This window comes from Thalassophryne amazonica, chromosome 4, assembly GCF_902500255.1.
Source record: "Thalassophryne amazonica chromosome 4, fThaAma1.1, whole genome shotgun sequence".
Taxonomy (NCBI): Eukaryota; Metazoa; Chordata; class Actinopteri; order Batrachoidiformes; family Batrachoididae; genus Thalassophryne; species Thalassophryne amazonica.
Genome location: NC_047106.1, coordinates 85,798,922 through 85,812,699, shown reverse-complemented (window position 1 = coordinate 85,812,699; position 13,778 = coordinate 85,798,922). Strand labels below are relative to the sequence as shown.

Sequence of the window (13,778 nt, the reverse complement as noted above, 5' to 3'; positions counted from 1 at the left end):
TAATTCATTAGTTAAGTATACAAACTAATAAAATTGTCAGATGTTCCAAAGGCATGACTTCTATATATTTGGAAAGAAACTGTATTCAATATTTGTAAAAGACACAGACTGAGAGCTAAATATGTGCTACTCATGTGACTGCTGGTGCATATTTGTATTAAAAAAAAGCTGGGTGAAAACATTTACAAAATGTTACCAACGTTAAATGTTAAAGTTATTATAGAGCGCTTAGGCTACTATCACATACTTTTGCATGGAACACATGCACTTTCTCCTTCATGTTGTCTGCAAAATCTGGAAAAATCTCAGTGATACTTGCCATGGCACCCCCCCAGCATCAAAGTTAGCTGTAATTTTGTCTGGATCATGGTGACTACAGACAAAGCAACTCATCCCACACTTCCTTACTATGAGCCAAGTCCTCTAACTCTTCCAAAGGATTCCTGAGCCATTCCAAAGCCACCTGGGAAGCATAGTTCCATCGGTGTGCCCTGTGTCTCCCATGGGACCAACTTCCACTTGGACATGTATGTAAGACCTCCCCTGGGAGAAGACCAGGAGGCATCATCACCACATGCATGAACCACCCCAGCTGGCTCCTTTCAATGCAAAGAAGTATTGGCTGTACTCAGAGTACATCCCACATATTCAAGTTTCTCGCCATCTCCTTGAATGTAAGACCAGATACCGAATGGAGGAATCTAATTTCCACTGCTTGTATACCTTGTTCTTTTCAGTCATTACCCACAGTCATGCCTTCTGCCTCAGCTCTTTCTATACCACGATGGTCAGATACAGAGTCATCTACTTGAGGTAGTAACTCTCCCCTGACCTGGAGGGGTCAATCCACCCTTTTTGTTGATCCCCATTCCAGTCACTTCACACTTGGTCTCGGCCTTGGCCTTATCTTGTCATGTTTCAATAAAACTGACATTTTCACATGCTGGGGGAGCGGGTGGTGGTGGTGGGGGGTTAAAGTGATAGGAATTAGTATGGTAAATCAGCTCATTGCTGATAAATTGTACAATGTAAGCTTTTTGCTAATTAATTGGTGTCAGCTTTCATAACAGACAGTAAATGACAAAAAACAAGAGTGACAGAACAATGGCATGATTGTTGTTTTTACATAGTTTGTCCACCAGAGAGCGCTCTACAACTCCACTGCTGTCAACACACATTTGTGGAACACAGACTAAGCAGCATAAAAATCATCTGAGTTCATGTGAAATTTGTACCTTAAACAACAATAAAGTTACCGCTAATGAAAGACCACTAACACAAAGACTGCTAATGTTGATTATGCAACATTATCAAACTTTCTTTCAACTTTTATTCAAAGTATGATATATCTCATATTTTCTTCAACAATTTTGTATTATTATAAACAGCTGTCTTATTTATCAAAACTAATATATATTTTCAAGTATTTTTCAAATTCAGTCAGTAAAACAAGTTTAATTTCAAACTGTATTATGTCATGCACTCTTTCAAAAAACAAACAAAAAAAAAACCTACACAGATCAAAGGTTAGTTGAGATCTGTGTTGATGGTGTTTCTGGGGGGATATTGGTTGATGTATCAGCATATTGAATTTTAGAATCATCAAATATCAAAATCGGTATCTGTTAAAAATCTTATATTGATTCGGCTCTGGTAGGAAATGCTGTTTGGAATATTTTAACTGAGCAGTATTTACAGACACTCTGAGATTATAATGGGATTTTAAGGGCCCATAGCCACTTTATTTTACTTCTACCCACTAATCAGCATTCATTATTCATTTTCTATACCTCATTTTATTAAGAGTAGCGGGACAAATCATCATGTAGAAATTAAACTTCCCACAGACCAGACATACTGCATTAAGTAGAAACAGACAACAATTAAAAAGTTGAAAATGCGTTGAAAGATGATGGGTATAACATCTCTTGCAGATTTTGTCTTTGGTTCTAGGTGTCTGGGTGATAACTGGGTAACTTGGTCACTACGATCATGCCATGAAGATATTAGGATGCATCACCACATCATGTGTCTCTGGGATCACCTACGGAGATCAGCCGCCTACTCAGAAAGTGATTGAGAAGACTGGTTAACTGTGTAGTTGACAAAAGAAAAAGCAATGGCACTGATAAAGACTGAATAGAGTGTGATTTGGAGCAGCACCACTGTGGGGGTGGTTCAGGGGGTCACTGACCTCCACGAGCAGCTTCTGGATGACTGTGTCGATCTGACCCTTCTCGGGGATGGCAGCCACCTCGTTGCCACACAGGATGTCTGTCTGCATGGCCTCAGCGCTGACCTTCACACTCACCTCCCCTGTGCGCGCGCACACACACACACTCTTATTATGAAAGCAGAGGGTGCACAAATCCCTCCTCCCTTCCCCGTCAGGCTGTCACATTTTGTGCATGAAGGCAAAACCGCTTCCGTCTCCTTTTCAATGCGACTCATTATTCTCCTGGCTCCTCCATCCCTCCACTCTGTTTTCCTTCCTCCCCCGTTTCCCAGCCTATCCTTCCTCATTAATCCCCATTTATTGCCTTATTATGCTACCTCTCCCTGTGCTGCTTTCTCTTTCCTCCTCCCCCCCTTCCTTCACATCCCACACCCCTTCTCACAGAGGACAAGTACTGATCACCCCCGGGGGAGATGTTTCTGACTGTTTCGTCAGAGATACTACCTGACTTGTTTGTACAAGTGATTGTCAGCATTCCTATCAGGGTGAGTTAGATGAGCACAATTTGACATTCATCACTGTCTTGTTTCTATCCATGCTGATAGAAATCTGCTGCTTGCAGGCCACTGACAGCAGAATATTTCTTTATTTCCAGCAGTGCAAACACAGCAGCTCTCGGTGCACTCAATCCAGAATAATTAGTGAGTTCAGTCTCATTAACAAATAGGAACAGATTTGCTGCTCAAAGTGGATGTTTCAACAGATGCTAAGCCTCAGGAAATTAGAAATTTATGTTGCATTTTGTCCTGCTGAAATTCTGTTACACATCTGTACTAAAACTCCTCGTGTGATGTGAGAAGTTGAAACATATAACTCAATTTTTACTGTAGAATTAAGTCCTGTGTAGGCACAAGCACCTCCCTCCAGATTCTTGAGTGTGGAATGACTGGACGAGACACCAGTCCAATGCAGGTTACTTCCCAAGGCTCGCTCTCACCCTCTCTCTCTCTCATCTTAAATTGGAGCCGTCTTCCATCTTATATTCATATTCAGTATTTTTGCACGTTTTCCCTTACATGTACATCATTTGTACTGCATTCAGGTAGCCACTGGTTTCCATTCAATTTTCTGGTGTCAAAATCAATCCACTCCAGTGATCACTGTGTCTGTTTTGTGTGTGTTTAAAACAATTTAAATGGAGAGCATCTTATATAATAAAACCTTTTCCATATTATGCAGATGCTCAAAGTGAAGCTTCATAGCCACACACCGATTTCAGCATGTTGCCATACAAGGTACTCCGCTGCACATCGGGAGCAACATGAGGAATAAGGACTTTGCCCAAAGACATTTAGCGGCTGGGCTGTTTAACAGGGGCTCAAATTGAGGATCCTCTGCTCACAAAGCTGTCTCACTAAACTCTTGACTACTGATTCTTAAATTGTACTGCAGGTGGGTCATCACAGGTTACTAAAAATCTATTTTAGAAACTCTTTAATAATAATAACAACAATAATAATAATAAAAGGAGTCAAATCAAAGGAATCATTCTTATATTTGCATCTATTTCATTGCAGACTGTTTATATCCAAGATATTTCATGTTTTATGTGGTGAAATTCATTTCATTTGTTAATTTACATCCACTCCTGCACTTCAGGCTTGCATCACATTCCACAAAAAGGTGGAACAAGGGCAATTTAGGGCTAACAATGAGGTCAAAAGAAAGAGAAAAAAAGAATGAACAAGAAGCACTCGGAGAGCGCAAACTTCTGCCAAGGCCACAGAGTCACTGACATCACATGGAATACCCTTTGGCAAAGAAACTTATTCCACGTCGTTTCACACATCTACCGTCATGTTTCACATTCAGTGGTTAACCCTCTGGGGTTAGTGAGAAATATATGCTGTCTTTAAGATGACATCTTATCCAGGGACCTCCATGCATTTTTCAGCAAGACGATGTAAAACCATGTTCTGCACACATTACAGAAGCATGGCTGAAGAGGAAGAGGGAACAGACACTGGACAGGCCTGTCTGCAGTCCAGATCTGTCCACCTGTCCCCAATAATGTGTGGAGAATTTTGAAATTAAAAATGCAACAACCCAATACTGTTGCACACGAGTTTGCAGGATAAATGGGAACAGATAATACCTGAAACATTTTATTGCTTGGTATCCTCAACTCCAAAACACCTTTTAAGTGTTGTGAGAAGGAATGGCAAACTTTACAAAGTGGTAAATGCTTTTGTGTCTTAACTTTTTTGAAATGTTTTGTAGGATTGAAATGCAGGAATGGATGCATATTAACAACTGAAATGAAGTTGACAACACGAAATATGAAATATGTTTTGTTCATACCATCTGCAGTGAATTAGAACTCAAAGTAAATGTAAGAATCTGCAGGGTTTTTTTTTTTTTGCATTTTCTATATCATCAAAATGTTTTCTGGTGTGGGGTTTTAAATGCTAAAATGGAGTCATGCCATAATATTTGTGTAATGGAACCCACAGAACCTCAACACTTCACTGAGATATGGCAAATAACCAGATACCGTTTTTCAGATAAAATCGCCTACATCTCACTGACAGCTGCAGGGTTATCACTCAGTCTTAAAAATGTTCAACAAATGCTGACAAACTGCAAGATTGTATGTTGCCAGATGCTGCACCGTGTCATGCCTGTTGTAGTAAAGGCAGACAAGAAACAAACAAACAGGCAGGCACAACCAACACCACAAGTTTGAAATCACATTTCTAAATAAATAAAGTTAAATATAATAAAATAATGACTACCAATAGTAATTAAAAGTCCATAACCATTTATCAGCTAACCACTGTTAGCTGATAAATGGTTATGGACTTTTAATCACACTACATGTTGTGAAGTCATTTCAGATTAAATAATGCGAGTGAATTGTGAATACCCAGAGATGTTGGAGTGAGAATCCAGGAAAAGGTTGTACTCTCCTCGCTGCACAGACACACAGTATACTTGCAGCTTTCACATTCATTGAAGTTGTACTGCTCCGACTTAGCAAGAGTTACTTTTACCTAATAGGATGCAACAACAAATCAGATTAAGCATAAAGAATCCAGGCTGCTCATTGATCTGTCTGAGTTCCATCGATGACACTTTACCATAATACATTTGGAGAGATAGTTGAAGACAGTGGCTTTGAGTGTGAACACTTCTCCTCGGATCACAGAGTACGGTAACGTAAGACTGACAAAGAAAGGCTGGAAAGCTGTTAATCCGGTGTTGGGCGACACACCAAATCCCACAGAGGAAGTGCAGAAAGCTCCAGCTGCCCACTTTGTGATGCTGTCAGGGACGGTCTTCTCGATGGTCACTGACCCTCTGGGTCTGGAGAAAAGATAATGTACAAATCTGGTTGCAGCAATCCACCACATGCAGTCATTCAGATGGTTTTTGTTCAGAATAAATATCAGATCTAAGTGGCTTTGGCAATGAAATGATTCTCGGTGTCAAATTAGGTAAACTCTGATAATCTCCTGGGATTGTCACGTAGAAACTTCACGTCATGTCAGGTCTAACAGTATGTGACAGGACCACGTGTTGCTGCATCCACCACACTGAGGAACAGCTTTGGGCCCTGGATGGCAACCGGCCAGGCAGACAACCAGTCTAGCCCCACCTCTTATCTGCCGCTGTCAGGTATACAGTGCAAGTGATACTCCTCATCTGAGATGATCCGAGTCAACAATGTCAAATGACGTTGTGTTAGAAGAGACCTAATACCAAAGACATCTTCTTGTTGCCTTACTACATAAATAAAATTTCAACTTTAATGTTAATCGATATGAAAATTGGGTTTGATTTATGTGTGATTTTTTTCAGTATATAAGTTGCACCAGAGTATAAATCACAGGACCTCAAAAACTATTTTAAGAAAAACGTGACTTAAAGTATGAGTAATTGTGTTTTACAATCATTTTAATGTTGCACGATCATTTGCAACTGTATTTACATGGTATTCTTTTTTTGACACTTTAATTTTTATTTAAGTTTCATAATGCAAAACGTACAAAGCAACTGAAAAAAAAGAAAAAGGAAAGCAATAAAACGATGCCGGTTGCATATTATTATATATATATATATATATATATATATATATATATATATATATATCTCTATCACATACATTAAGGAAGCCCTCTGTCCATATTTACATGGTATTCTAATGGCCTTACAAAGAAATGATTATTATTATTATTATTTACTGCTGATGTAACTTATTTTGTGTTGACATGCCAATAAAAAAGGGGGCATCAAATGCTACTTTTATTATAACTCTAGGATGCCTAAAACATTTGCACAATACTGTATATGAGGAGCAGGACCCCATTAATATTTATTGTTAAATAACTAACATTCAGTTTTGTGCATATTTTGACAGTTTTTGAACAACATTTTTTGTTTAACAAGAAGTTGTAATTTTGTATAAATACCAATGTTTATAATAAAAAGGAGAGGAACAGTAACAGCCAGTAAACCAGTAGCAATCATTATGTCTGGCATTTATATTTGCAATTTTTTTTTTTTGTTGTTGTTTTTACTTTAACTTTAAACACTGTGTGCTTCTTACCCTGTGTGCTGCTATACAATGCTGCTGGAACCTCAATTTCCGTTGAGGGACTGCTACCACGAGATTAAAAAAATTCTATCTAATCTAATCTAAAATGTCAGCAGAGTTTGGAAGCAAAAAGTAGCATCTGGGTATTGGACTGTGTGTGTGTGTGAGGTTGGGGGAGGGGGTGCTTGATGATATTGCTACCTAAATAAGAGACTTTTTTTTTTCTTCTTTTAAATTGCCAGCACATGAACATGCTCTGTTATGTGGCAGAGTATGTGTGTAATGAACCACAAGGGGAATAGCTGGAAGCCGCTAATTTAAATTAATTTTATGCTTACAGCCTTTAACATACTCAAAATCTTCATTTACATACTTATGTCTATGTTAAATTACCACCTGCGATCAATTGCAGATTTACTCTGAGAACCTCAATGTGTAAATTAGAATTTGACCTCATAAAAACAAACAGGTATATGAGCACAAAATGAGGCCATTTTAAATTAATATTTCCTGTGGCACAGTTAATTGTGCTGCTTAAATGATGTGATGTGTCTTTCTGGCCAACACTCTGCCAGTCTTCAGTTTGCGTACTTACAGTGCATTTTGTTATGTTACAGCCTTACTCCAAAATGGATTAATTTTTTTCTTCAAAATTCTACACACAATACCCCATAATAAGAATGTGAAAAATGTTTTTTTGTTGTTGGGTTTTTTTGTTTGTTTGTTTTTAGATTTTTGCAAATTTATTAAAATAAAAAAAACTAAGAAATCACATGTACATAAGTATTCACAGCCTTTGCCATGGAGCTCAAAATTGAGCTCAAATGCATCCTGTTTCCACTGATCATCCTTGAGATTTTTCTACAACTTAATTGGAGTCCTCCTGGGGTAAATTCAGCTGATTTGACATAATTTGGAAAGAAACACACCTGTCTACATATAAGGTCCCACAGTTGACAGTGAATGTCAGAGCACAAACCAAGCATGAAGTCAAAGGAATTGTCTATAGACCTCCGAGATGGGATTGTCTCGAGGTACAAATCTGAGGAAGGGTACAGAAACATCTCTGCTGCTTTGAAGGTCCCAATGAGCACAGTGGCCTCCATCTATCTATAAAGCAAGACGTGTCTGTGTGTGTGTGGCTTGCATATCTCTCTGACTGTCAGATCAGCCTCTGCTTTCAGATATGGCTTGCGCATGGCACAATGATGTGCATCCTTTTTTAGGAGAATTTTTGGGATTGATTTTCAAAACCTTTATTTTCAAACCTTTATTTTGATTAACATTGTAACATCGGTGGAGAAAGGCCTTAGTCAGGGAGGTGACCAAGAATCCGATGGTCACTTTGTCAGAGCTCCAGCATTCTTCTGTGGTGAGAGGAGAACCTTTCAGAAGGGCAACCATCTCTGCAGCAATCCACCAATCAGGCCTGTATGTTAGAGTGGCCAGATGGAAGCCACTCCTTAAAGGGCACATGACAGCCCATCTGGAGTTTGCCAAAAAGCACCTGAAGGACTCTGACCACCAGGAAAAAAAATTCTCTGGTCTGATGAGACAAAGACTGAACTCTATGGCGTGAATGCCAGGTGTCATGTTTGGAAAAAACCAGGCACCATCCCTACAGTGAAGCGTGGTGGTGGCAGCATCATTCTGTGGGGATGTTTTTCAGCAAAAGGAACTGGGAGACTAGTCAGGATTGAGGGAAAGATGAATGCAGTAATGTACAGAGACATCCTGGATGAAAACTTGTTTCAGAGTGCTCTTGACCTCAGACTGGGGTGATGGTTCATCTTTCAACAAGAAAATGACCCTAAGCACACAGTCAAGATATCAAAGGAGTGGCTTCAGGACAACTCTGTGAATGTCCTTGAGTGGCCCACCTAGAACCCAGACCTGAATCTGATTGAACATCTCTGGAGAGACCTGAAAGTGGCTGTGCACTGACGCTCCCCATCCAACCTGATGGAGCTTGAGAGGTGCTGCAAAGACGAATGGACAAAACTACCCAAAGATAGGTGCACCAGGCTTATGGCATCATATTCAACAAGATGTGACTGTGCAATTGCTGCCAAAGGTGCATCAACAAAGTATTGAGCAAAGAGTGTGAATATTTAAGTACACACAGTTTTTTTTATTACCTCTGCCAAGGATGTAATAAAATCACTGGCATTTATTTATTTGTCTGTCTGTCTGTTAGCAAGATTACGTCAAAACTACTGCATGAATTCTGACAAACTTTTCAGCACAGATACATATTAGGGCATGGAAGACTCTGACTCAGGATTTCCCTTTATACACTTTTAAGGATTAATTCACAACTGCTTCATGGATTCTTGCTAAATTTGCACCACATATAGCCTTTAGGGCATGGAAGACTCCTGAATTTTGGAGGTGATCCAGACTGGCGGGTGTCAGAAATCTCTGATTGCCCTTGTTTTTAATAAATTTGGGAAAAAAAACAAACAAAAAAAACAACTATTTTCATGTTGTCATTATGGGATGTTGTAAGTAGAAGTTTGAAGGAAAAATGAATTTACTCCATTTTGGAATAAGATTGTAACATAAAATGTGGAAAAAGGGGAGCACAGTGAATACTTTTCAGATGCAGTGAAAATCAGTGGCTCTCAACCCGATCCTCCAGTGTGCAGCCAATCAAGTACTAACAGACATCTGAATGAGGTGATCAGCTTGTGACAGATGAGGAAGAGATGGCAAATGTGTAGGTTAGGTAGCACATGAGGACCAGGTTTGAGAACCACTGGCATAGAACATGTTTTTTTTCCAACAATACATTACCCCACAGCCACCAGATCCCAGATCCAGGTCTCAGGAAAGAATGATCTGACGATCTCACTCTTTGCTTCTTTAGCTTTATATGGCATGTTGAAAGCCATGGGAGGTGCGGCATCAACCACTACAAAAATAATAATAAAAAAATTACACATTTAAACTCACCCAACAGAGACCAGGTCCCAGACCCAGGTCTCAGGGAAGTATGTTCTAATGGTCTCCGTTTTGATGTTAACTGCAGCACCACCCACTGGTCTCGGAACACCACCCAATCCACGTTCAAGCTGCATATCTACATGGCACACAATTTTACAGTAAAACAGTACAGTGTCAGTGGACACTGAACACATGGGTTTTCTACAGACACGCCATGGTAGGCTTATGGATTTTTCAAAAACCCATATGCATACCATGGTGTACATATTTTCAAAAAATAAACGTACCATCCATGACTACGTATCTGTTGTAATAAATTTCACGGCAGTTGTAAGGCTTTTTCACATCAGAGTTTGTCACAATTTTGATTCCAATTTCCTGGAGGGGAAATGACAAAGGAAATGTGATTATGGAGCCAAGCACTTGTCATTATGTAACATATACATACTCTTATGATGACAACAAATCAATCAATTTCAGTGCATGCACACACGCGCGCACACACACACACACACAAAAACATTTTTCTTCCATAAATAATATAAACAGTTTATGATCAACAACTCATTCTTCAATCAATCAGTATTTTACTTTGAAGACACTGTAGACATCATCCTTTTGATTGTTTGGTCCAAAGTAGAGTGAGCGCTTTCTCCGACTGGCATTGTCCAAGATTTTTGGGTTACGAAAGAAAATGCAGGGATATGGCTCAAAGTCTTCAACCTCATAGCTGTATCCTGATAGCTTCTGTAAGGGCAGCTTGTTGTACACCTGAACAAAGACAATTACGTGAGTGTGGGAGATCACAAGTACTAACCAGCATTCCACCAAGCTCCATTAAAAAAAAAAAAAAAAGTATAATTAAATTCTTTTAAATCACTTGACTATGAATGAATTCTTCATTTGAATACAGTTTCTACAAATAAACAGTTAATTCTCCAATACTTTGCACGAGGCCTGACTGCCAGCCAACATTCCACTGGACTTAGAAAAAGATGAAACCACGCTGATTTAACTGGGTCAAAGTGCACATGAAGCAGGAATCGTATGCAAAACGTGTAAATTCATAGCTGCCTCTAAGGCCTCGTACAACTGTTGCTACAACTATTTGCGCAAACCAGCGGCTGAAAAACAGAGTGTGCACTGTGAGAACCCTCTTGCGGCAGGTCTTGGCCAAATTCCAGCTGACACACACGAACATCTAACAGCGTTCGCGTGGCACTTAGACCGGACCGCCAGTTCATGTACAAGAACTCTTTAGAGATTTAGATTTTTAAACAGTATCACATGAGTGGTTTTTAAACTAGGTTTTCTTATTACTGTGTTATTATGTTACTGTTTGGTGAGTTTTCATGCCATATTTAAGATCATGTTATGTTTATGTATGTATGAAAGTGTTCTACTGCTGGCTGCACAACAAATTGAAAATAAAGACAAATAAAGACAACTTGATACTTGAGAAAATGTGTGGCCATTCGCGCTATCATTGCAAAAACAGTCTGCAGACAACCATTGTCGAGCTGGATGTGAAATTTGTCTAAATGCCTCACAACTGTTGAGTTGCTGAGTGCACATGTGACGTGCCAGAGTGTCGGCTTCCCCCACAACATGTGTGTTGCACGCCCCCCCGCTCCCTCCAACACGTGCATAGTGCATACGTGTGGTTCACCCGCCCCCCCGCAGGCGAGGCGCCTCATCTGATCACACAGTGACACCTTGCTCTGTGCGCTGAACAGACTGGGGGGGAGGGGGGGGGGCGTGGTTGCTGTTGACAACTCTGGTCCTGCCCAGGTAACAAAAAAATGTTCCCAGAACGTTATCAGAACATAACCAGAAATGTTCCCAGAACATTACAGAAAACGTTTGCAGAACGTTCTTATGGATGGTTTTCTTGACGTCCTCTCAACGCTACTGAATACGTTATGGGAACATTACAAGAAACACTAGGATAACCCTAGGAGAACGTGATAGGTATGCTCTTGCAAGGTTATGGATGTTCCTGTGTGGATGTTCTTGAACCTTATTGTAGCATAACAGCAATCTGATCTAGGACTTGGTAATCTTGAAAAATAATTTACAGGTCCACATACATATAATTTCACAGTAAAAGAGAGCTGAAACGTTACAACAACATTCTTGGGACGTTACTAAGAAATGTATAAAACAACACAAATTTTCAATAAATTTGAAACTTTTCCATTAGTTAAAATCATAAGCAAGCAAGCATTTTAGATAGCAAGGAAGAAAGAAAAGACAGAGACAGATTACAGACATAAGTTCATGCATTCCATGCTTAAATAAGAGCCAATCTATTTCCTTAAAAAAAAAAAATTATATATATATATATATATATATATATATATATATATATTATTATATTGTTTAAATATTAAATTTTATATACACACACACACATATACGAGGTCTGTCCAAAAAGTATCAGACCTTTTAATTTTTTTCAAAAACCATATGGATTTGAATCATGTGTGCTTGCATGAGCCAACCTTGAACCTTCATGCGCATGCGTGATTTTTTTCACGCCTGTCGGTTGCATCATTCACCTGTGAGCAGGCTTTGTGTGAGCACTGGTCCTCCCCCCTCGTTGGATTTTCATCGCGAGGAAAATGTCTGAATGTTTCGGAGCTTTGCTGCATCAAATTTTTCCAGAAACTATGAGAGACAGCCAGGTGGAAACCATTCGGAAGATTCAGATGGCTTTCGGTGACGATCCTATGGGCATCACACAGATTAAGGAGTGTTACAACCGGTTTAAAGACGGCGCACAATGGCGGAGGGTGCGCCGCGCTCCGAGCGGCGATCGACAGGCTGAAACGACCAGATCATTTCCAAAGTGAACGCTGTGTTAATCCGGGATGTCGTCTGACTACCAGAATTATTGCAGAAGAGGTGGACATCAGCACTTTTTCGGCACATTCCACTGTTACAGGAGATTTTGTAATGAAAGACGTGAGGAAGTTGGAAGTCTCACAGGACATGTTGTGACATGTCCAGCTCTTACACAATTCCTCGGATACTCACTTGACTGAAAATCCACCGAAAGCCGTCTGAATCTTCCGAATGGTTTCCACCTGGCTGTCTCTCAAAGTTTCTGGAAAAATGTGATTCAGCGCTGCTCCATTTGTTCAGACATTTTCCTCGCAATGAAAATCCAATGAGGGGGGAGGACCAGTGCTCACTCAAAGCCTACTCACAGGCGAATGACGCAACCGACAGGCGTGAAAAAAATCACGCATGCGCACGAAGGTTCAAGGTTGGCTCATGCAAGCACACGTGATTCAAATCCATAAGGTTTTTGAAAAAAATAAAAAGGTCTGATACTTTTTGGACAGTCCTCGTATATGTGTGTGCATATAAAATTTAAAACGTCCCTGCAACGTTCTGCTAACGTTACTAAAGAACTAGAATTTTGAAGTGAGTTAGCTGAATTTTACAAAATAAAAAGAAGCACTAATTACAGACGATGCTTTTAAATTATTAAGTTCCTTTTCCCATTTGATTTACTTCAGAAAAAAATTGTTTTTAAAGATCGATTCAAACGTTCTGAGAATGTTCTCACAATGGTACAAATCATTAGCCATTCATGACCTTGAGAGAACCATAGGGTAACGTTATGATAACGTTAGCTGTTAGCTGGGTGGACATCAGAGCTGCAGAACACACACCGTGTTTTGACGGAGATGCACGTGTGTATGCTTGCTGTCCTCACGTCAAAATACATAAAAACATATATTGCTTCTGCAATGGGCTGGAGAGCACGCATATTGACAGGCTGTTCCAGCTGGACCGGACCGCCAGTTCATGTGGACATGCAGCAGGCGATCTGAACGTCAAGTCTGTCTGACAGGACAGTGAGTGGCGGGCCGCAGGACCATATGACAGGCCAACAGTATGACAAATACGCCATTTTCAGTCACACATCAGCAGAAATACGCTGTAACAAACGTCAGTTATCACAGCGCTTATTTTCTTTTTTTAGAAAATACGTTTAAGACATCTAGTCATCATCTCAGCTCAAGTGTCCAAATCTCACAACCATAT

The 13,778-nt window shown here is 39.8% G+C and overlaps 1 protein-coding gene across 3 annotated transcripts in view; it reads right to left on the bottom strand.

Moving 5' to 3' along the window:
- The window catches only part of LOC117508439 (alpha-2-macroglobulin), a 93,876-nt gene that overhangs the window by 35,095 nt on the left and 45,003 nt on the right, over positions 1-13,778 (bottom strand). Inside the window, exons 16-22 of one of the 3 annotated variants that reach the window (XM_034168202.1) lie at positions 10,311-10,490; positions 10,007-10,097; positions 9,729-9,855; positions 8,387-8,391; positions 5,317-5,537; positions 5,103-5,229; positions 2,195-2,316 (exon numbers count right to left, since the gene is read on the bottom strand). In XM_034168202.1, the coding sequence (XP_034024093.1) occupies positions 2,195-2,316; positions 5,103-5,229; positions 5,317-5,537; positions 8,387-8,391; positions 9,729-9,855; positions 10,007-10,097; positions 10,311-10,490 (873 nt within the window). Of the gene's footprint in view, positions 1-2,194; positions 2,317-5,102; positions 5,230-5,316; positions 5,543-8,386; positions 8,392-9,569; positions 9,688-9,728; positions 9,856-10,006; positions 10,098-10,310; positions 10,491-13,778 lie in introns of all 3 variants that reach the window. The other 2 variants (XM_034168203.1, XM_034168204.1) reach the window with 2 other exon arrangements.